Here is a 12,619-nt window from a genome sequence, read left to right as displayed (position 1 = left end):
ACCACAAGGGTGATTTTTAGGCAATACAAATCTTAAGATAATATATTTTTCTTAAAGTATGAAATTTAATAATTCATTAATTCCTCCTGATATTAAATAAAAAGGGAAATAAAAAAAATCATATTTAATTGGCATAAATGATGACAATGCAATCCTTTAATTTTTATGATAAGTAAATAAATGGCATTTTATAGTGCAAAATATTTATTTAATAAATATTTTTTTAATAATGAACTATAAATAATAAAATAAATGATTTTCACAATATTTCTACCATTTATATTTCACGAGAAGAGATAACCTTATCCTTGAAGAATCGCCAAAGCCCTCCACACAGGATTACTCTCCAGCGTGGCAAATCCAAACCCACACAAGTCTCAACACCTTATCCTCTTACACATTCCTCTAATAAACAATAGCCCTTCTCTTCTTCACAGCACTGCTGCTTAGCTTCATCTGATCGAACTTCTCTAATGGCTTCTGCAACAGCATCAATAACTATCTCAAAAGTCCTGTCTCCTTCGGCTTTCATCCAACACAAGCAACAGAGCAACCCACTGAAGCTACCTGTAAGAGCAGCCAACTCCCAGAAAGCCAAGCCAAACGGTCTCCAGCTTACTGTGAAGGCATCTTCATCTTCAGCAAAGGAGAAAGCCATTACTGGACTGACAGCAGCTGCTCTGGTTGCAGTAATGGTGGTTCCTGAAATAGCAGAAGCAGCTCAGCCGGGGCTTTCACCTTCTCTGAAGAATTTTCTGCTCAGTATTGTTTCTGGTGGTGTTGTTCTTGGTGTTATTGTTGGAGCAGTTATTGGTGTTTCTAATTTTGATCCAGTTAAGAGGACTTGATGAGAAAATGTATTTGATTTCCTCTTCTTTTATGTCTGCTGCTCTTATATTTATGCAGTAATTGTGAAATTCTGTGATCTTTTGATAATATATGAATCTGTTTTTTTCTTTTTTTTTGGCTGATTTGGAGAGAAAGTTTGGATTTTTTTGGCTGTTTAGTTTTAAAATTTTAAATCACTTGATGGAATCATGTAATTGGAAGATTATTTTCTGAATTTAAGACAAAATCAGGTCCCTGACTTAGATGGGTTTAATGGAAAACCTTATCTCAACCTGGATGAGAAAGGATATGATGATTTCTAAAATAATATGATGAAATTGATGCCCTTATACAAAATTTAAGATTTATTTGGAATAGCTTTCCTTTTTAAAATAACATTTTAGTATAAAAAAAATTTACTAAAAAATAACTTCAAAAAAACAGTAAGATTTTTAAAGTGGTGAAATTAATAGATTTGTTATTTAAATTTTAGTATTAATATCACTCAAAAAAATTAAAAAATTAAAATATTACTTTATAAAAATATATTTATTTCTTTCAACAACCAAATGAGCCATTACTTTATTCTCATATATCAAGCAAGTCCCTTCTCTCATATTAATAAGTAAATAAATTTTTCAAAAATTTGGCAAGTGAATTTCAGAAAATATATATCAAAGAAACATTAGTGCCCATATTAAGATTTGATCATTATCATTAATTAAGAATTTTCAAATTAAAAAATAAAAATAGAATAGCTAATCTTAGCCTCAAGCGATCCAGATCGGGTCTTCGGGCCCGCGCGGTAATTTGAAAAAGCACGTACTAAATTAGTAAATTTTGAGTTTTTATCTAGTCGGATCCTCAAGTTGTCGGGACGCTACATGACGTCATTTAATTAACGTCCGAACCTAAAGCTACATCTGGCGTCGCACCGAATACAAATTCCAGCACATGAGTCCTCGTAGGATTAGAAAGCTGGCTTGGCAAATCCCACAGCCCAACTCTCTCAATTTCTTATCATCTCAGCTATCTTCATCTCCATACTCTCATTCACATCACTATTGTTAGCTGAAACAATCCAAACCTCTCTAATGGCTTTAAGGACAGTAGCAATGATTGTGACAAAAATCCTCACATTTAACTATTTCTCGCAGGGAATATTATCTTGTTGCCAAGATCTGCTCAAAAGATCGAATTGAGCAGACCTCAACATTCAATCCAAGAATCACCATCTGCTGCAATAGAGCAAGCTGTTGCCAATCACAGCTACTCTTATTGCAGCGATGATGATCTCCGATAAAATTATAATTGTCAGGATTATAAAAATGAACCAATATAACAACAAAAAAACAATCCTTTGTCTCACTATATGGGATCAACTATATCAATCTTTTTTCTCCATTGTCCTGTTAAAAGTCAAATTCTCGTTTAAATCTAACAAAGAAAAACAATTTCTAATATTTTATAACCAAGCCTTTTTAGGTCTACCTCTACCAATAATCAAATAAAATTTTTGATGCAAAGCGCTAATCAAAGATCAAATCAAAGTTCCATTAAACTTTTAAGTAGACTTTATATTCAAGAATGAGCACAACATAAATAAGAAAAAATAGCTCATTGCTTTGAATGATAGAGTTGAAAAACCTGCTCAAAATCACATTCCATGGGGATTTAAGAAACATTAAATTCAACCATAAAAAAAAATTGAATAATATTATGACCATAGTATCTGCAAACAAAATTGTGGAAACTCTCCTTGCTTTGCTAATTCTTCACATGAGAGGATAAAAAATAAGTAAATTCCAACTCACATGAGAGAACCAGTTGTTTTTTCACTGCACATCAACCAACTCAACGTCAAACACAAGCCAAGAGTTTGGTGGAATCTTCCCTACACCTTTAGCCCCATAACTGCAGCGAGGAAGAAGAAATGAATTAAAAAAAAAATGCAATAAAGATAATTATGAACATCGAAGCTAAGGTTTCATTTGGGACATCTTTTTTACTATTTCTTGAAGCAGTTTTTTAGTGCAAAAAAATTAATTTTTATATTAAAAAGCTGCTTCAAGAAGCAGAAAAAAAGCTGTCACAAACAAAGCCTAAATGTCTAAGAAGCTTTTTTTTCTTTACAACCAACTAGTCAACAGAGACTCTTGACAATAAACTAATCAACAGAGACAATCTTTATACCCGAATGATGGAGGAATAGTAAGCCTTCTCTTGTCACCAACACACATGCCTGGAAAAAATTTTGAAATGAGAATTTAGAACAAAGAAAGAATTATAAGAGAATTAGAATGCTAGAATCACAAAATTTTCACATTTGAGACTCACCGCTAACACCTATATCCCATCCCTTGATAACTTCACCAATGCCTGTAGTGAGAAACAGAAGAGAAAAAAAAAACTTAATTAATTTTCAAGTTAGATCATCATAGAATTGTTGAATTATTACCAAGTCGGAACTTGAAAGGTTTTTGACCAATGTTTGAATCAAAAATAGTTCCGCTTTTTAATTTGCCAATATAGCGAACTGATACCTGTAACAAGAAAAACGAGATTTGAGAAAAAAAAAAGTTAGTGTTACAGCTATTTTAGTAAGAAGAGGTGTAAAAAAGAAAGAATAGAAGATCAGTGGATAAGTCTCTATACATTTATATTTTCTTTCCAATATAACAGTAGAGATAGAATAAATTTCATTGTCCAATATAACAGTAGGGATAGAATAAATTTCATTGGCATAAATAGTGTATTAATCTTCTATGCAGAATAAGCTACAATCCATTTGGATAGTAAAAGAATTTTTATCCATCAATTGACTCTTCATTCTAAATAGAAAAACAAGCGCATTGACATTTTCCTTGCTACCTATAATGGGTATATGTTAGCTAATGCATTAATCATCCCAAACAATATGGGCAACAAAAGCTTGAACTCAATAGCATCCCTAAGACACCTTTGCATTGAAAAACAAAAGATTAAAATGTGTCGGTTAAGTGGCATCTCTCCTTGGGAGCTAGAGCAAAGGTTCAAAAATAAGAAGCCATCAAGGCTCACCACGCAACAATATCCAAAAATACTTATTTAATTATGGAGCATAATAATTTATATCATACGGAGAAACATCTTTCACAGTGTAAAATTATAGTGACCAATATATAAAAAAAAGTTGCAATGATGAGAACAGATATAACTATCAATTGATCAATCTATATAAAATTATTAGTATAATTTGTGTGTTCTTCTTCTTTCTGCCTTATTTGCTATGGGTGATTGAAATAGAACTTTCATAATCCCCAAGAATACTAACAAGTGCAAGGCAAGTTTAATGGAACGAGTCCAACATTGAGTTTCAAAAGAAAAGCCAAACCCTATCTTCCTGATTCCATCCAGCTACAATTTTCTTTTATAACCCAACAAGGGGCATACCATAGGAACCAAGGCACAACTAATATCAAATACGCACTCCAAATATTAAACTATGCATAAAAACATCAACTTTGTGACCGTTAGCCTTACAATAAACACTATATGCATATACCTTCTTCCCAGGAGAGGCCTTTTTGCCATCTGGTTTACCCATAGAAACTTCCTCTACAATAAGACCATTAGGAAAAGTTCGAGTTTTGATAGCTTGAGATCCTTGCTTCAATTCATCAACACCATTCACCGCTAGGTCAGCTTTCTCCTTTGCTAATGCCTCATGCTTTATATCAGAATCTTTATTCTTTTTCTTGCTTTTCTTCTTTTTCTTCGTGACATTTACGTCAGTAGCAGCAGGTCTAAAATCAGCATAAGAATTTCCAGAGTAAAAAATCACGAGATATGTAAATTACTCGGTAATTATCAATATTCAAATCAGATAAAAATAGATTTTCGTTTGTAAAACCATTATATCTTACTCATCCACAGTCATTTTGTCCTCTTTTGGTATTTTATCAGCGTCAATGTCTTCCATGAACGAGTCTTGCTCATCAGACGCACCTTCACTAATCCTTCTCTTTTTGGATTTTTTCTTACTCTGCTTGCAGGCATCAGGATCACCAGACCTAACAGTAGCATCACAATCACTGTAAGATAAAAAATCCACTAAATTAAAAAACAGACTTAGGTTTCGTTTGGGACGGCTTTATTACCGCTTCTTAAAGCAGCTTTTTAGTTAAAAAATTAAAATTGTTGCACTAAAAAACTGCTTTAAAAAACAATAAGAAAGCCGTCCCTAATGAAATCTTAATAAACAACAAGATTGTCGGTATTGCTCTTTACTTGTCAGTATCTTTAACTCCATTTAGGCTTTCCTTAGCATGACCTTCAATTTCTTTTGAAAGATTAGTATCAGTTTCAGAATTGTTTTCCACGTTGACATTTTCCTTATGCTTATTCTGTTTCTCTTCATTCTCAGATCCTATAGAACGCTTTTCATCATTTTCCTTCTTTTTCTTTGATTTTTCATTATGTTTAGAAGCAGTTTCAGCTGGCATCCTGGAATCGCGATCTGTATTAGCTTTACTGCCAGGAGAGAAAAAATAAATAGCAAAATATTTAAGAAAAAGAAACTGAAATGTACATTAAATTTGATAATAAATAAGACAAACCTAACAGAAACGGTATCTTGAGTACTGCCATTAACCTTCCTTTTCTTATCATCACTTTTCTTCTTTTTGGAAATTGTACCCTCCTCGGTGAAACAAATGGGAAAACCATCATCATCTTCACTTTCCTCTTTTGTAGATCCTTTGTTCCTTACAACAAGCTGCTGGGATCCCATTTCAACATCCTCAGAATCACTAATCTCATGCTTCTTTTTTAGGCGACGGAAGTTGCGATGTTGTTTTTCATCATCTTCAATCTCCTCAATCACAACTAAAGATAAAGTAAATGAAGTACATATAAGAAAATTGGAGATTGCCTATATCCTTCACCAAATTAAGCAACTCAACTCTACACTTTTAGCATAGATTAGTATGACAAGTATTGATGTAGGGGTCATCGGAAGAATTGGAATTGCTTGAAGGTATCCCCAATCCAGGAATAAACACAAAGCTTAAATACTTCAAAAGAGATAATATTCATCAATGCTCCATTCCTCTAACACAATGTATATATATATAATAAGTAGAAAACTAGAGAAACCTAGAAGATTCTAGAAAACATGTAATAACTTGTAACAAACTAAACTAGATAATCCTAGGAACATTTTTGGCTAAAATGCTCCGCATCAAATATGCTCATTATAACGATAAAGATAAAAGTACTTACATTTGTACAAACTACAAACTAATCCATATAACTGATTGGGTAAAGGCCATCCTAAGTACCACTAAATCATTTACCATATTCAACCAAGCTGGCAGGATGCCTTAGGATCTAAAGTTCACTAATGCAATAAGAGAAGGAACAAACAAAGAAGGTTCACAAAGAATCAGAATTCACAGTTCACTAAATATTACTTTATGTAAAGCTTAGTTTATTTTAAAATCAATAAAAAAACATGTAATACGTGTCAACTAATATTTGAATATTGCCAAAAAGTGAAATTTAGCAAGAAATCAAAGAGCGAAATAAAATCACATAGCGACTAGGTGCACAACATGAAAGGACAATCCAATTGTAAAATATTTGATTAAATCTCAATCACGAAAAAAAAAGTAAAAAACCAATAAAAAATATTTAGATGAAAAACAACAAAAAGAGAAGTCCCTGATAGATGACCTTAGCCTCACATTGATATAAGAAGTTTCCCTCAAAATCGATCATCAAGACAGACCATGATTGACCCATATTAACCATAAAATAGAAAACTTTAATACAATGGTTTGTGGATAAACCCAGCACAAGGTTAGTAGTGAGACCCATTAAAGGGTAGGAAGTAGAAGATCAAGACGAATTCAATATGAACCAAGTTCAAACACAAAAAAATGACTCTAAAGACACATCAAATTCAGCTCCAAGCGTGAATGAATCAAAATTGCAAGGATGAACCAAACACATAATGAACTAACTTCCAAGGACTTTCGTAATAAAGTAAAGCATGTATATTAATTAAAGCCCACAATGTAAATGTAACTAAGGGATTGCTTGGTTGAATATTTTAAAAAATAATATCTTGGAAATGTAAGAGTTATTTGATTAGAAGCAAATCAAATACTTTTTTTGAGTGTGACTGTTAGAATATATTTCCAATAGATTAAAATACCTCTTTATATCTCTCTCTCATCTATGGGATGGGCTCAAGTGAGGACACCAAAATTTGGAGGTTCAAGGAGGGGGCATTGGCAACAAGAGGGCTTGAGAGAGATCGTCAACAACCAAAGACAGGGGCATGAGAGGGAGGCAGTGGTAGGGTGAGATTTGTGCGAATTGGGGAAGGTGTTCAGGGGTGGTCGTTAATGATTGTAGAAGCTCGTGGGGTATCGCCAACAACTGAGGGGCTCAGGAGAGGAAAGGGGCATAAAATTTTGAAATCAACCAATTTAGAAATGCAAGAAAAATGAGTTTCTTTTAATACCTCAAAATTTTAACTTCTCATTTTGTTTGCTTGAAACCAAAAAACACATAAAATTTATTATATAGGTACGTGTAATATAATAACCTCATAATACTTTCAAACAAAAACCATCTAGATTGGTTGTATTTACCATGATTTAAAAAATTGTTCTAGGCACACGCCTCAAGGTGTGCCTCAAATTAAGACAATCAAGGAGTGTCTTGAGGCTTAAATGAGGCATAAACCTTGAAGCAATTTGAGGCAACACTTCATTCAAGCTATATTTTATAATTTTTGTATTATGTATTATTACTATTATATTTTATTCTATTAAATAAAGAATACAACTTGTTTATATTATGTTTAATAAAAAAAATAACATATAGAAACCTCAAATTACAGAGACAAATGAATAGTGAAGATGGAATGAATTTTTTGTTGATATACTATACGATGAAAAATGAATAATATAAAAAAAAGATCTGAAGTTGAAGACGAAGAAATGGCCTTTGCTTATGAAGAGAATAAAGATATTAATAATAATATCTTTAGAGCTACTGAATTAGGAGCAATTTCTATTTCATAATCATATAAAAGAACAAAGCAAAGTGGGGTTGAAGCTTCAAAAAAGGAACATAATTAATTACTTAGTTGAATTGTTAATTTATTATTTTACTTTAAATTATATTGAATTCAATGATATCTAATTTGAGTACAATAACAACAACAACAAAAACAAGCCTTTAAACCATTCTGTGAGGTCGACTACATGAATCTTTTTTCTTAATTGTGTCATGTTAAGAGTCAAATTCTTATCTAAATCTAATAAAGAGATATCATTTCCAATATTTTTTAATCAAGTCTTTTTAGGTTTACCTCAACCTTTCTTAACATAAGTCAAATCAAATACATCTATTTTCCTAACTGGGTGATTAGAAGGCCAACATTTTCTGTGACCAAAGCATCTAAAGTGACTCTCTCTAATCGTATCTTCCATTGGAGCTAATCCAACCTTTTCACGTATATGCTCATTTTCATTTCCCGTCTCTAAAATTAAAGTCACTCATCCACCTGAGCATCATTATATCTACAACACTTAACTTAATACTATGCTTCTCTTTTAATGGCCAACATTCTGCACCATAAAGCATTGCACGTCTCAATACCAGCTTATAGAATTTTCTTTTAAATTTGAGAAGGGCTTTTCTATCACACAACTAGCCCGATGCATTCCTCCACTTCAACCATCCAACTTGAATTCTACTAATAATATCCTCATCTATTTCACCATCACTTTGAACAATAGACCCAATATATCTAAAACGTGTACTCTTATTAACGACTTGATCGCCCAAAGTCTCAATCCCCCACTAAATCTATTATTACTAAAATTACACTCCACATATTCAATTTTAGATCTACTCAAATGAAAGCCTTTAAACTCTAAGATTGACCTCCATAATTCAAGTTTACCTTCAACTCTCTCTAGTCTTATCAACAAGAAGAATATCATCAACAAAAAGCATACACCAGGGTACAACTTCTTGCAAATGTATCGTGAGAATATGCATAACTAAAGCAAAAAGATATGGACTTAAGGCTGATCTTTGAAGTAATCCAACTGAAATAGGAAAATACTTGGTCAAGCCACCTTATGTTTGAACACGAGTAACAACTCCTACATATATATCCTTAATGACTTGAATATAAGCATTATTAACCCCTTTCTTATGTAGAACACTTCAAAGCACTTATCTTGATACTTTATCATATGCTTTCTCTACATCAATAAAAATCACCGTAAATCCAATGATGAATATTATAATAAGATAGAATTCAATGACGATAGAATTATTACATACGAGATCTCGTATGAAGAATATAAAAGTGAATGAAATCAGCATGAACCATAATCCTCATGGCATATTTAAATTTTAAATGAATGTTTACCATAAATCTTATTTTAAACTTGTGTTTTATAATAACATTTAATATTAAGATTTATGGTTTATATCATTATGACGATGAATAAAAAAAAAACATAGTGATAATTTATTTCGTTTATATGAATTATTTGTAATTTTTTTAGTGTTTTAATTTCATGAATACTTTCTTTAAAATGTTTTAACCAAAGCTTGTAATATGTTAATATGTTGCTATGACTAAACAATATCGTTAAAATTTGTTGCTATATGTTTTATAATATTTCCCTTAACAGCATACAGTATAAATTATCATATTTATTAGTATTTTATTTTAAATAAAATACCTAAATTCAAATTTTAAGTTTTCCTTGTGAATAGTAGTGCTATATATTCATCGGATTTAACTGAAACTTGCATTTAGCTTTATAGATCTGCAATTTTATTTTCAATATTTTTTTAATAGCAATATTGCCAAGTATGAAAACTAGTAGCATAAAAAGTTTTTATAGCACTTTTTAAAGAAATTTCTTTCCTTCCAGCTAAGGTGATTTTAGTCCAGAGCAAACATAATTAGATTTCGGAAATGCAAATCAAAATTTATATTTTGGGCAATAATCAAACAGCTATTGAAATTCACACAAGTTCTAGGAAGCCACGATGACAACACTTCAGGAGACACAAAAGCCAACAAGTGCGTGTTCAGAACATGCCAATGGGGAATTCAGCAAAAAGCTCATTCAAAATTGCCTCAAACCATTAAAGGGTTCCATCAAATGGTGTGTGCAAATGCAACAAAACCCTAAATCAGTAAATCCCATGACGCCTCTATCTCCAAGCTCAAATTATCCATCAAAACTAAAGGAAAGCCAATTAATAAAATAATAAAAAATTACTGCAAAGAGAGAATCTGCAGTTACACTCTCAATGCAAGACATCTAAATGAATATTGCTTCATATCTACAAGCATGATTAATTAAAAAAATTAGAAATCCATCCTGACCAAATCATGAAAAAAAAAAGTTTAAGAGAAAGAAGTCAAATATCCATGCAAACTAACTAATGCAAATTACTTAGTCAATGAAAAGGAGAGGGAAAATCAAGCAAATAGAACAGTGTGTTAGAGAATATGGAGGAAATGATTGTTGAGATTCCTAACAGGAGGATACCCAATGCCCGACGATGCCCATCTTCACAAGATTATTTCTAGCAGAAAACACTAATGGAAATAAGTGCGTTTACAGAAAGCACACTAATGAAAATACATATATGGAGTTATCTGAGATAAAATTATATCAATTGGAGGGACAAAAGATATCAAAACTACCGCTGCTTTTGGGCCTCCGAGATTCTGAGTATATTGCAACATCAGCATCATCTATAAAATCAGACTCATAGTCATCTTCACTGCCATAACTATAGCTATCAGAAGCATCAGATTCAGCAATATCTTCCCCATAGGATTCACTAAGAAATGGTCAAGGAAAATGTTCTAGCATAAAAAATTTTAAAAATCAGCGCAAAATATATAGGATCATTAGCATTTCAATGTTGCAGCTTCAATTTAGGCCTTATTTGAGAAAGCTTAAATTTGCCTTTTCTGTTTCAAAACGGCAAAGTTATTTTTAGATTGTTGTTTGTATGTTACACTTTTGTAAAACTGTTTTTTGACGGAACTTCATTTTTGTATTGGCTTCAAAAGATTTTTAGTATTGGCTTCTCCATTAGAAAACTTCATTCTCTCAAACAAAGTTTTTAAAACTAGCATCGGGTAACCAAACGAAGCCTTAAAAGGATACGTATCATCTCCATCCAAGCTGCGTCCATGGCCAAGATAATAGCCAGTTAAGTGGATGCTTCTCTGCCCAAGGACAGAGAAGATGACTTCTCCATCCTCTTCAAACTCCAATTCCAAATGGCAAGTTTCAGATACATTGGGAATCAAACTGCACAGTAAAACAGGGCTTTTGTCGCCAACATTGCACTGCATGGTGCTCCTGGATGTAGATTTACCATCACCTAGTGTTGCCTGCATAATCCACATAAAATCTTACGTAAAGAGGATTTCCAAATGCAATATCTTAACTTTAGTAGTCGAGATTCTTCTGTAAACCAAAATAAATAGCATAATATAAAGAGCAATCAAACTTCCAATAATCCAATACTAGAAAACAGAACTTGGTGAAAAGTTTAAAATCTCAGATAAAACTACAGAGACAAGGATAATAGTCTATGAAGTAGGAGACTAACATCCCATGGCCGCAAAGCAAAGCAATCCATATTTGAATGTAAAAGACTTACAACGATCAAAACACAGGTCCCAAGTATGAATGACCAGAGATAAACATTCTCCAAAGTGAAAATTCCTTCTTTTTTTTTTAACTTACCTGAGAGATGCGAAGCCTGCCGCGGGATTGATCAAAATTATGAATATACGGTTTAGAAGGCCTGATTTCAACACCTGAGGTAACAGAAAACGAAGAAGAGGTAGGAAGTAAGAACAAACAGACAAGTGAGAAAAAATTCGAAAGGATTGAAGAAAATTTTCAACCCCAAAAAGCCATCTTGCACGACAGAAGACCGACTCCGGCAACAGGGTTTACTGGCGCCAGGCGGCCGCTTGGAAATCCTATATAGATCGCTCAACCCTTCAACCCTAATAAAGCAACCCGCCGCCAGGGGCAAAAGCGGCGGGAGATACACTTGTAATTACCGAAATGACCTTGTTGGGTTTATTAACTTAAAAGAAGAAATTGATTCATATTACTCACCCAAAAAAAAATACCACTTATTTATTTTATTTAAAAAATAAGCTGAAATTTTTATTTCACATAAAATTACTTCTCTTATATTTATTAAAGAAATAAATTAATTTGAATTGGTTCTCCATTAAACCATAAATCAAAATTAGGTTGAATTCGAATTTAAGGTTTTGTTTGGGACGGCTTCTAAATGTTTTTTAAAGCAATTTTTTAGTTAAAAAAATTGTAATATTTATATTAAAAAGTTATTTTAAGAAGCAATAAAAAAACCGTCCCAAACAAAACCTAAGTTAGAACAGACATCCTACGACTGGATTTCATGATGGACTTGTAGTGGGTTGATAATGTGAGGAGCAATCAAATTTCATGATGTGGGCTTGTTGGGGAAGACAACAACAGGACTTATGATATAGAAGAGAAGAGGGAAAAATTATTAGGTCTGGACATCGAACGTAGCTCTACATCCAGACACCAATAATATGTTGTCACATGCTCTTACTCTTTACCACGTGGCCCGACGACCCAACTCGGACCCGGACCCGGTATTGTTATGTATTGTTTGATTTGTGCATATCGGGGTATTGCTAGGTATTGCCCGGTATTGCTCGGCAATAACG

General features: G+C 32.6%; 2 protein-coding genes across 4 annotated transcripts; one reads left to right on the top strand and one right to left on the bottom strand.

The window, feature by feature from the left end:
* The first annotated feature begins 421 nt into the window (after positions 1-421).
* On the top strand, positions 422-960 carry LOC110106770. Its single transcript, XM_020836778.2, has one exon. The coding sequence runs from the start codon at positions 474-476 to the stop codon at positions 846-848; it is 375 nt and encodes a 124-aa protein (XP_020692437.1). The 5' UTR covers positions 422-473; the 3' UTR covers positions 849-960.
* A 1,498-nt stretch (positions 961-2,458) lies between these two features.
* Positions 2,459-11,946, bottom strand: LOC110106772 (peptidyl-prolyl cis-trans isomerase FKBP53). 3 transcript variants are annotated; one of them, XM_020836781.2, is made up of 12 exons: positions 11,792-11,946; positions 11,628-11,701; positions 11,040-11,269; positions 10,568-10,707; positions 5,427-5,694; positions 5,098-5,340; positions 4,734-4,880; positions 4,373-4,613; positions 3,287-3,371; positions 3,166-3,207; positions 3,022-3,070; positions 2,459-2,742 (listed from the first exon to the last, which is right to left on the bottom strand). In XM_020836781.2, the coding sequence occupies exons 1-12, from the start codon at positions 11,802-11,804 to the stop codon at positions 2,664-2,666; spliced, it is 1,611 nt and encodes a 536-aa protein (XP_020692440.1). In that variant the 5' UTR covers positions 11,805-11,946; the 3' UTR covers positions 2,459-2,663. The 3 variants fall into 3 exon arrangements, 2 of the variants coding, with proteins under 2 accessions (XP_020692440.1, XP_028555473.1); XM_028699640.1 differs by having other exon boundaries at positions 5,098-5,313; XR_003702470.1 differs by lacking the exon at positions 3,287-3,371.
* Positions 11,947-12,619: the final 673 nt, after the last annotated feature.

This window comes from Dendrobium catenatum, unplaced genomic scaffold (assembly GCF_001605985.2).
Source record: "Dendrobium catenatum unplaced genomic scaffold, ASM160598v2 fragScaff_scaffold_1348, whole genome shotgun sequence".
NCBI lineage: Eukaryota > Viridiplantae > Streptophyta > Magnoliopsida > Asparagales > Orchidaceae > Dendrobium > Dendrobium catenatum.
Note: the sequence above shows the minus strand (reverse complement) of the source record. Positions and strands in the feature narration are given on the sequence as shown.

Coding starts and splice junctions, on each gene's coding strand:
- LOC110106770 (XM_020836778.2), top strand. CDS start 474: ATGGCTTCTGCAACAGCATCAATAACTATCTCAAAAGTCCTGTCTCCT.
- LOC110106772 (XM_020836781.2), bottom strand. Junction 10,708..11,039: donor AGCTTGGATGGAGATGATAC/GTATCCTTTTAA, acceptor ACCATTTCTTAG/TGAATCCTATGGGGAAGATA. Junction 5,341..5,426: donor CAAGATACCGTTTCTGTTAG/GTTTGTCTTATT, acceptor CTCTCCTGGCAG/TAAAGCTAATACAGATCGCG.